The sequence below is a fragment of the Onychomys torridus genome, chromosome 6 (genome assembly GCF_903995425.1).
Source record: "Onychomys torridus chromosome 6, mOncTor1.1, whole genome shotgun sequence".
NCBI lineage: Eukaryota > Metazoa > Chordata > Mammalia > Rodentia > Cricetidae > Onychomys > Onychomys torridus.
Genome location: NC_050448.1, coordinates 69,010,068 through 69,021,268, shown reverse-complemented (window position 1 = coordinate 69,021,268; position 11,201 = coordinate 69,010,068). Strand labels below are relative to the sequence as shown.

Here is an 11,201-nt window from a genome sequence, read left to right as displayed (position 1 = left end):
CCCTTAACCTTCCCAGCTCCTTCTCCTGAAATGTCCTCTTCAGCCTCGAAATGCTTGCTTCTTCTGTCTTTCATATGTCAGCAGTGCACTCACTATCCAGCTACCGTGACATGTCCATTACTTTTCCTTCCTGGGACATCTGTCCTCACAGGAAAATCCTTGGTTCTAGTTCTCTTCCCCACTAGAAATCAAAGGCAGGAGCTTGGCTGTCTGACTGTATTCTCAGGACCTGTGACATAGACGTTTAATAAGTGAATGATGGCAACAAATGGCCTCTGTCCAGCAACCTTAGAAATATGAGCTGACTCTGGTTGTCAATGGTCACTCAATGGTCATGATTTTGTGCACACCCAAGAGACAGCTTCACTGTTTTCTAGGCAGTTTCTGGTAATGGCTTCCATTACATTCCTCCTATAAGTCACCCTCCCCCACATAAACCTACTGACTCTCAGCATGCATTAAAAAAAAATGGCATTGTTTTTATTTCTGCTAGCAGGAATGAGCTGCATGTTATGGTGGGTGTGGTGGGCTCAGTGCAGGTGTAGATGGGGGAAGATGTGATGACTTGGTGGCTGGAAGGGAAATGGGAGGATTAAATACACTTCTGGGAAGCCTTGAGGAAGGAATCATGGCATGCGACAGCCAAGCCACCAATAAGGTTGAGAAACTCTTGGAAATCTAGTTGCCCATCGCTGTTAAGATCCAACTTCTTCATCATGCGGTCCAGGACACCCGGGTCCTTCTGGTTCTGTAAAGACAAGGCCATCTTTATATTTCACTTTCTACAGCACTTTCAAATACGCTGCCACATCTTATTCTCAATAGAGTATAAGGTCCAGGAAAGGAGTTATTAATAATCCCCTTTTTCAACATGAAGTAACAGATTCCAAGAGGTGAAGGTGTCTGCTTTAGCAGCAGACCTGGACATGAACCCAGACTTCCTTGCTCCTTGTCCTGTGTTTTTTTCTGTGACTTTAAGGGTTATTCAACTTAGTAAAAGTGTTGCATGCAAGTCCCACATGTAAACAATATGGAAATGAGTGGTTTCAGGTAGAAAGTTACCTTAGATAACTTACCTAAGGTAAGTCCTGCCTAAGAAGCCTCCTCCCCCATACCCCACCTGAGGGATCTCCAACACATACACACACACACACACACACACACACACACACACATAATCACCACTATCTATATTTGCATCTAGATTCATTTAGAAAGTCCATATTTCAAGTAGAATGAATTTCTGTCATAACCAGTGACTGGCGGCTACTACATCAATCGTGTGATGATAGAATATTATTTCCATCATTGCAGAAAACCTGATTGGACAGGGTTGCCCTACGCTCTTTGGGGTGGAGGAAGAAAATCTGAAGTGCTTCTATTATGGCACATGCCATTACACATGCCAGTCTCAGTGCCAGGCAATTGCTATGGCTCGCATGGGGCCCACCCCAAGATCCAGGGACTCAGCAAGGGCTGAGAAATGGACCCTGGGCCTGGAGCTAGGGAGAAGGAGGCAGATACTGAACCTTCATGCTTGGCCATTCTGCCAGGCTCCTGTTTTGTTCGGCGAGCAATCAGTGTATGGGGGCTGGGACAGGTACCTTGGTGAAGGCGGCCAGCTCTATGTTCATGAAGGTGAGGAACTCAGTTTTGGAGAGTGTGCAGCTTTTCCCATCCTTCCCACTGTACTTTTGGAAAACAGCAATCAGGGACTCGATGCATCGCTCAGTCTCTGTAGGTTTGGACATTTTTGCCTTTGAAGAAAACAAAAATGCAGAGCTCATTAAATATATAGCTAGAGAATGGAGAGTGCTGGAGGATCACAGTACCTCGTTTCCAGTTGAAGCAGTTTCTTAAAGTCTGGCCCATTTATAGGGGGCCACAGGAATGCAGACACCACAGAAAGCGACACTCTGTGAGCTTTTTCCTTGTAGCTCCACTGTATGTGTTGCTGGTGCGGTAAGGCATTCCACATGGAAGTCCGAGTGTTTGAAAACACTAGATGGTTCAGACGAGGGAGAAACTTTTCTAATATTCTCAGACAGTGTGGGTAAAGACATGCATAGCCTGTACACCCACACACACTTAGACAGTGTAAGTAAATACATGTATAACCTGTACACCCGCCCCCACACACTGAACTTTGGAGGGAGATTACAGTGACCTGCTCCCCAAGAACATGGAGAGGCTGCTGTGATGATCGAGATGCCATTAAAGTAACACCAAACTCTTGAAACCCGTGCATTTCTTTGAAGAAAAATGAACAGCATGTCTGTAATTGTGCACCAAGATGGAGAGAGGACATTTTAGATGTGCAGAAGTATATTCAGCTAGGTGTGGGGATGCATATACTTGGAGGATCAAGAGTTTGGGTTAACCTGGCCTACCTAGTGAAACCATACATGTACTTTGTGTGTGTGGGGGGGGGGGGCTTGTAAAGCAGACAGCTATACACCATTAACTTTACTTGTACAGAACTGAGGCATGAGAGGGGAACTACCATGGCAGATCACCCCTAGGCTCTTGGTTTCTTTCTGCTGACATCTGCCTTGGCTTCATCCAAGTGCCACTCATTTCCACAAGAATGGTAGCTGGAATTTCTTATTGCAGAGCTGAACCAAAGCTGTGGCTGTACCAGGAAGAACATCAGTTCAAATCCTGTGCAGGACTCTGCTTTTCTCACCGCAGAATTCCTAAAGGAAATTCTACTGGGTTGAGTCATTCTTCAGAAATCTAAGCCCAGAACCCAGAACTGGGTTGTGCTCCCCCTGGTGGATAAGAGTACAACTGCAGGATCCCTTGGAACCCTCCTGGCCACACCCTGAAGCTTTCTTGCTTGATATTAATTAACTACAATTTGGATGGATGTTAACAATTACAACTTAGGATTTAGCCTTTGATTTCTCTCTCAGATGCACTCCCTGGGTACAAAGGATGAAAGCCTTCAGACTGTGCAATAACACGTGCAAAAGATGACGAAAGCGAGCGGCCCCATAGCCCCTGGTTTCCCTTCCTGGCACCTCCTCCTGTCTCTAGGAACTTCAAAGTTGCACTGCTGTGGCCCGCTGCACCTAGGAACTGTTCAGAGCACCTGAACCAGATAAATTCTTTTAAACAGTCACATGTTGAAGAACTTAAACTGCCCTATGGGGAACTTTTACTAAAGGAGAGAAAAGCGTTGGTAGGTTCATGGCCTGGAGACAAAACAAAACACCACAGCCTAGAAACAAGAATTTGCACAACATGCTCCTCCTATTGGAACGAAAATCTCCCTGCCTTATTATTAGTGTGTCACACGATAGCTGAAGGGTTTGACTTGGATTGGGGAGAAGGCTCCAGGCTGATGGGCCCAGCTATATGACTGTCTTCCACACTGACAGATGCTTCCTTCCCCTTCCCTGGTAGAACAGATTGCCAGGGTGGGAAGGTTCTCCCCGTGTGGCACAGTGGCTGAAAGAAAGGACATTCTCCACACCAGCAGCCCTTTGTGTGATGGGAAGAGTAGGAGCAGAGAGAAAACACACGGTGAAAGAATTTCTTAAAATGCACCCTAAACACTCAACACCCCTTAACGGGGACACGTGACATACACCAGTGTAGTATTTCATTCTTAACCAACCCCAACGCCCTTCCTCCCCGGCGGCGTTCAGGGTCTCATCCATCTCCCTCCACCTCACAACCCGTTGGTGCTGGGCCCAAGGCACCCTGTGTGATAAAAAGGGGAAGAAGGAAAGCATAAGTAGGAAGTGATAAGGCATTGACACACCAAAGCAGGGTCTGCATGTTTTTCTCCTTTTAAATCAAGGGGCAGCTGTGAATATTTTTAGCTCTCTATGCTCCTGTCACTCTTACACCGTAGTAGCCTGGCGACAATGCATACAGCATAAGGGTGTGGCGGTGCCTGTCAACTTTATACATTTGATTTTCATATAATTTTCATGTATCACAAGGGATCATTTGCCTTTGACTGTCTTCCAACCATTTAAAAACAAAACCTATGCTTAGCTTGGGTCTAGGGCAGAAACCCACTTGGGCTGCTCTCCAAAGTTTGCTGAGCCTCTTCATTGGAGAGACAAAGGGAAGTAGACTTTAGGGGTGAACTAATGGGAAAGTCGGAAAAAAATGAGGAGACAGGCAGGTGATGCAGGGAGTGGCTAAAAGAGACGGCAGGGAGGGGAGGAAAGGGGAGAGGAAAAGAGCGGGCTGGGAGGGACTGGTTTCCTCCCACATTCTTGCCCGCGCTTCCGCGGGCTGCAACAGGCTGCAGTTTCTGTGCCTTGGCCCTTTGCCCGCGGCTTCCCGCAGCTGATTTCCCCAGAACTCGGCAAGACTTAAGTTCCGAAACGCTCACTCTCTGGTCTGCACGAACGCCTGGAGACACCGCCCAGAATTCCCCCACGTCTCCAGCTCTCAGGCGGAGTTCCTGGCCTTCCCGGAATCGGTGGCTTCGGCCGAGGTCCCCCATGCCCGCTGAGTACAGGGGCGCACGGCCCGGGGACTCCGGCGGCCGCACCCACCCGGGCTCCGGGGCCGTTCAGGCGACCGCACCCAGTCCTAGACCGCATCTCGCCCGAGAGAACTGAAAGATCCCCGTTTCTTCCCCCGGGCTGTCATTAGGGTGTAATTTGAGTACTTAGTCGTGCCCTCCACTCTTTTCAAATTGCCTCCTACACGGTTTCTTCTTCCTGATCTATGTTCGGCCACGTCCACACGTTAGTTCAAGATACACCCGGCCAAGAGCACGCGTAGCTTTGCCCTTTGCTCTTTTCTTTGAAAAGGAAGGGGAAAACATCTAAAAGTTCAAAAGTTAGGCTTACCAAGTTGGTGAGGAGCGGGGTCCGGCGGCGACTGCAGCTGATGGCAGCGGGGACAGGAGTGGCGACCCGGGTTCTGGTCCCGCCCCTCAGCCTGACTCAGGCTGGGCCGGTCCCCGCCCCCGCCCCCGCCCCTCCGCAGGCCTCGGCCTGTCCCCGCTGCTTCCCAACTCGCTTTGCCTAGACTCAGGCACAGGCACAGCCAGTGTCGTTCCTGAGACATAACAGGCCTCTCTCCCCTGTAATCTCGAAGATCGTTGCCTTTGGGGGAAGTCTGTCCACACTCCTAGGTCATTTCCGTGCCTGGGGATTGTATGAAGCACTTCTGGCTCCTAATTCTAGATCCATAACATCACTGCAGTACTTTTTGTCAAGAACCCTCACCTCTCTGAGCTTCCATTTCCTCATCTAGAAACAAGTCCTGTCGCCTTTACTATTTAGTAAGACTTGTAGGACTGTCACGGAGAGTGATGCTTTCGAGGGGACCCCAAAAGCTGCAGAGTAGATGCGAGTGGAGCATTGTGTGAATGTGTCCTAGGGTCGGCTGCCAGCTTCTGCTATTGACTCCTGGGTATATGATGGCCAAACCCTCTTCTCCAAATTCATCCTTACCTCCGACTCACAGTTCCTAGCGCGCTTTAGGACCCCATTAAACATGGTGGCTCTTGCCTGTAATCTGAGCACATTCAAGGCTGAGGCAGGAGGACTGCCCCAAGTTTGAGGCCAACCTAAGGGCTACATAGTGAGTTCCAGACCAGCCGAGGTTACAGAGTAGGACCATGTCTCAAAAGAAAACTAAAATCCAAACCAAAAGAAACACACTCAAAAATCCCATTTGTGTTTCAAACTCAAAAATTCAAGAAATAATTAGATCTCCCAATACCTCCCTCCATTTCTCCATTTCTGCCAATGATGTGGCCATTTTTCCATTTTCTTTACTTGAAAGCGTTACCACCATGTTTTTTTTAAAGTCTTTCTTACACATTTTTTTAAATCAAAGCCCTTGTAATGTCAGCTTTATTGTACTTGAACCCACCCATCATTTTTCTACCACACTCCCAGTGATCTAGTTTACATTCTCACTCCCCTTTTCCTTTGATTTCATAACTCTGCCCTTGCCCTCCAATAAAAAAAAATTAATCAATAAAAAACACATTTTCCTGATGTGCAATTCTGATTAACTGCTTACTTCCAAGGAACACACGATATACTAAAAGTAACAAAGTGACTTTCTAGTACCTTTATATCAACAAAATTTCCAGGGTCAGTGAGCTGGCTGAGAGGGTAAGGGTACATCCTCCAAGCCAGTAGCCTAAGCTTGATCATGGGAACCCACATGATGGAAAAAGAGAGCCACCTCCTTGGCCTTTGACCTCCACATGTGAGCTATGATGAGTCCACCACACACACAATAATTAATAACAAAATAAATAACTTTTTAAAATCTAAATTTCTTAGCCCCTTTTGGCTCTGAATAACCCATTCAGCCCTAACGAATAAATTAAAGTGTCAACGTATTCTTTTGATTCCATCTGAGAACCTACTATGTGCCAAACATTGTTCTGGGCTCTGCAAACACCAACAGTGTGTGATATAGTGCCTGCCTTTGAGGATCTCCAGGGATGGACTTCACACAGACGGGGCGGGCCATTGAAGGTGGCTGCTAGGCTTCTTTAAAATCCTAAAGGTATGTGTGAGGTTTGCTGTAGTTGGAGGGCCCACCACCCAGCTCCCAAACAAATACATGGAGGCTTATTCTTTCTTATAGTACCCGAAATTAGCTTTACTTATTTCTAGCCAACTTTTTTTTAACTTAAATTGTCCCATCTACCTTTTGCCTCTGGGCTTTTTTTTTTTTTTTTCCCTTTTCTTACTTCTATAATCTCACTTTCAGTCTTACTCCGTGGCTGGCTGTGTGGCTGTGTGGCTGGGTGGCTGTGTGGCTGTGTGGCTGTGTGGCTGGGTGGCTGGGTGGCTGTGTGGCTGTGTGGCTGTGTGGCTGGGTGGCTGGGTGGCTGGGTGGCTGGGTGGCTGGGTGGCTGGCCCCTGCTTTTCTCTTTCCTTGATCTCTCTTGCTTTTCAGTCTTCTTCCTCTCTTTTACTTTCTTCTATTTATTCTCTCTGCCTGCCAGCCCCACCTATCCTTTCTCCTGCCTTGCTTTCTGCCCGTCAGCTCTTTATTAGACCAATCGTGTGTTTAGACAGGCAAAGTAACACACCTTCACAGAGTTAAACAAATGCAACATAAAAGAATGCAACATATCTTTGTATCATTAAAACAAAAGAATAATACAGAATAAACAAATTTCACCCGTCTTAAAATAATATTCAACAGCAGTTTTCTGCATAAGAGATTTTCCCCTCTCCCAAAGAAAGATATATAGCTTTTTATCAGATTCTCAAAAAAATCTATAATAAAAGTTACCAAAGAGCCATTAGTCTAAATTACTATGTACCCCAATCATGGACATGCCCATATCATAATCTTTTTTAGGGAGAAAATGCTTCCCTTACAGCTTCTGCTGAAGGAACAGACTTGGTGTACAAGGTTTGCATGTGATTTGACCTTGTGTCCATTGTCACAACTGATTGGATTCAAGGCCTGCAGGTGGTAAAGGCTTCATCCTAAAATAAGCTGGGACAAATCAGTCCTTTATCCTTGCAAGCTGCAATTAGAAACACATGCAGAATTTGGCAGTTAGAGAAGCTGAGGCACAAAGAGAACTAGGAAGTCAGGAGAAAGTGAAATTATGAACAGGACACTAAGAGTAAGTGCAAGCTGTGAGATTTAGAAAAAGTACGTGACAGAGAGAAGAAAATAAGTCAATTGGTAACTGAAAATTTAAAAAAGGGCTCTTGTGTGACCAAGGTGGAAGATTTGTGGAAAAAGTGTGTTTGGCAAGATTGGCCACCAATCAGTCAATCAAAAGGGCTAAGAAGTTGGGGGTGCGTGAGAACTGGTAAGTTGGTAGCAAGAAAAAAAATGAGGTAACACAGGTGATTGAAAGGGCAGATCAGGAAATAAATGTGGGAGTTTCCACGGTCCAGAATAATTCTCATATATAAGTTGATTCCTGTATAGGGTTGAGCACATCCCTAATGGGCATACAAGAGTGTAATGAATGTGCTGACAGGATCATGGCCAGCTACCATGACATTGCTGGGAAGGGGTGAGTAACCAACTCTGGCGTAGTAATGGAAGTATCATGGGAAAAGTCAATTTTGAGTTGGGCATTCAAAAATGGATAAGAAGTCACCAGTTAATGGGCACCACTGTGAAGCAAGGTGAGGCCAGGCCATATAGGAACATTTTAGGGTTACAGACTGTGGCACTTAGGCTAGGGTTCAATCATCTGTGCTTGTGATATGTTGGCTACACTAATTTGCCTGCTCTCATCTATACAGGAGGCATAATGATATATAGATTCAGAGTTACTCGTGTAGAATGCTTAAGGATTTGATCAGTATCTCCAGAAGAAGTTTTAATAATTGGTGCAACTATAAAGAAGAATGGGACCTGATGTCTGTTATCAGTAGATGCGGTGTTTCAGTAGCACTGGATTTCCTGAGATGAGATGATGGTAAATACAGGTGCAGGTCATTAAGTACTATGCCTGGGAATTTGGATTCTAACCAAAGATTTTTAAGCAGGAGAGTGAGGTGATCTTTTTTCACTCTTATAAGTATAAAAAAGGTAGTAGAGAGGAGAGACTAGAGGCTAAAAACATAGTAGGGCATTGTACTAGCCACAGTGGGATGGCCATGGTGATGTGGACAGGATATTGCCAAACACTGAGAAGGCACTCTCAGCCTTGCTCAGCATGATGGCTAGGTTTTGTTTTGTTTTGTTTTGTTGTTTTCAACTTGACACAATATGGAGTCATCTAAAAAGAAGAAACCTCAGATGAGAAAATGTCCCCATCAAATTATCCTGTAGACAAGCCTGCAGGGGTGTTTTCTTGATTGATGATCGATGTGGAAGGGTCCAGCCTACCATGGTCAGTCATCACTGGGAAGGTGGTCTTGGGGTGTGTAAGAAAGTAAACTAAGCAAGTCGGGAGAAGCAAGCCAGTGAGAAGAATTCCTACATGGCCTCTGCTTCACCTTCTGCCTTAAGTTCCTGCCCTAGCATCTTTTCATAATGGACTGTAAGCTGAAATAAATGCTTTCCTCAAAGTTGCTGTTTATCAAAATGATAAAAACCAAACTAGGACCCTTGGCTGTTATTTGGATGTGTGTGAGAGACAGAGAAGAATCAAGGATTCTGCTGGGTATTCAGCTGGTAACTGGGCATGGAGGAGGGACAGAATACAAAGTGTGTGACATTTGGGGATGGGTAGAAGATCATGGTTCCATACTGGCACCTGGCTTCCATATGAAGCTGAGACCAGCAGGACAATTCATTGTGGATGGGCTTAAGCAAGTCCTATATCCAGCTCATGCTCCCACAGCCTCTGGTATCATCGTTATTTCTACACTTTGTTCACATCTTCTATTCACTTTATCTTCCTTCCTAGAGGAAGGACCGAGATGGTGCCCTGATTACTACGTTTCCAACATTTAGCAGTTCTGGCAGGAAGGTCTCTGTGTCACTGAGGTGACAGTGATTAGCAAGGCCAGAAAAGGCTCTGTTCTATAGGTGTAACACAGGTGAGTAAACAGCAACTAAAGAGCAAGTGTGGGAAGATGTGCCAGCACAGAAGTAAGGAGAAAAATGACCAGAGACTAGGAGACCTTCTGGTGTCATCAAAGGCACAGGAGAGGTTCACAAGGAGAAAGACTTCGCAGAGCCAGAGAACAATACAAGGTGATACACATCCAATGGATTTGGCAATTCTATCCTTAGAGGCCTTTGATGGAACAGATGTGGCATAGGATAAGGAGAATGACAGATGGCAGTGGACTGAGGAACAATTGGTAAGTGAAGAGTGGGGATGGGAAGTGTAGAGTGTTCATGAACTCATTGAGTATGAAAGAAGGAGGGAGGGAGAGGCAGCCAGAGAGAATTGAGGATGAAGTGGCAATTTAAAAACTTATGGGAAGGGCTGGAGAGATGGCCCACTGTTTAAGAGTGCTCAGTGTGCAATTATGAGGACCAGAGTTCAGATCCTTCCACCCATGTGACAAGTCAGACATTGCATAAAAACACACTCAAGTAAGTTTATCTATGGTGGCAAAGGTATCAGAATAAGACTCCAAATGCACAGGAAAAAAGTGACAAAGTCCCAGAGGAGTTGGTGGCAGCTGGACTTACTCCACAGAGATGGAAAGGAAGAGCTGGAAGGAACAGAAAGGAGTCAGCAGCTGGGAGAAAGGGGCTTGAGTGGGCCATCTGCACTGATGGATGTGTTCAGATTACAGCATCTCAGGGGCCTCATGTGTGGCATTCATAGTTTGGTGCTGAGGGTGTCAAAATGTCACCTGCCATTTTCTTTCAGGTATCAATGCTTTAATCAAGTGGAACCCCTGATCCTCTGTACATCTCTGCCATTCCTTGTGTTGTCTCCATTTTAGGCAGATCTAGTGTTAGTTCCCTGCAGTGAAATTCAATGGCTCCTTCAACCACTCTCTTCCATTATGAATCTTTGCTGATCCATATGCCCTCTCCTTTGTACCCCAAGAATTTATAATGTTCTGTTATATGTTTATAGAACTGATGTTAGAGCTTTATCTTTTCAGTCACCACCTGAATTCCTTGAGCTCATAGAATTATGCTCATCTTTGTGTTATTTGTAGCAACTTGCACATGGGAAGACACAATGGTTGTCCATGGGATTGAAAGGGATGTGCCATTTAAAGTTCATGGCAATGTTAAATAACTCACTCCCAATAACTGTTTGCTTCTTCATATTTTTTTAAAGGAAGACTCTCAAGATGTTTCGAAGGTCTTAAATTTTTGTTCTTTTATTCATCAAATTATTTAACAAGTATTTATTGGATAGGTAGGATTCAGAGTATACACTTGGAAGATACTCAAGTGTAATCTGGTTAATACAACAAGAATAGACCTTTTAAAAAACAGCCGCCGGAGTCAGGAGGTGTTGACCCAGTCTTCAGGGTGGGGCTCTCTCCTCAGCTAGAATTTTACCGCTTAAAGATGAGACCTACCTGCTCCCTCAAGCACTAAGGCCACATCAGCAAAGCTGAGAAATGACCCAGGGTCTCTGATGTCACTATGGCGGAAATGGACATGCTGCACAAGGAAAGCAAAGGTCTTAGTGAGTTGCAGCTGTTCTCCAATTCTGAGCTTCAGGCTTTTTATGTTTTAAATGGGACTAATAATTAGGAAGATAACTAATATAAAAGGGCTCTTTAAATGGGGTGGTGTTATGCAAATGTTAATCGCTACTCACACTATTGCTGTGTGGATTAAATGAAAATGTC

The 11,201-nt window shown here is 45.3% G+C and overlaps 1 protein-coding gene across 1 annotated transcript; it reads right to left on the bottom strand.

The window, feature by feature from the left end:
* Window positions 1-454: 454 nt before the first annotated feature.
* On the bottom strand, window positions 455-4,891 carry S100a11 (S100 calcium binding protein A11). Its single transcript, XM_036190841.1, has 3 exons — window positions 4,821-4,891; window positions 1,605-1,757; window positions 455-748 (listed from the first exon to the last, which is right to left on the bottom strand). Exons 2-3 carry the CDS (start codon window positions 1,749-1,751, stop codon window positions 593-595), a joined length of 303 nt encoding a protein of 100 aa, XP_036046734.1. The 5' UTR covers window positions 1,752-1,757; window positions 4,821-4,891; the 3' UTR covers window positions 455-592.
* Between the last annotated feature and the right edge of the window lie 6,310 nt (window positions 4,892-11,201).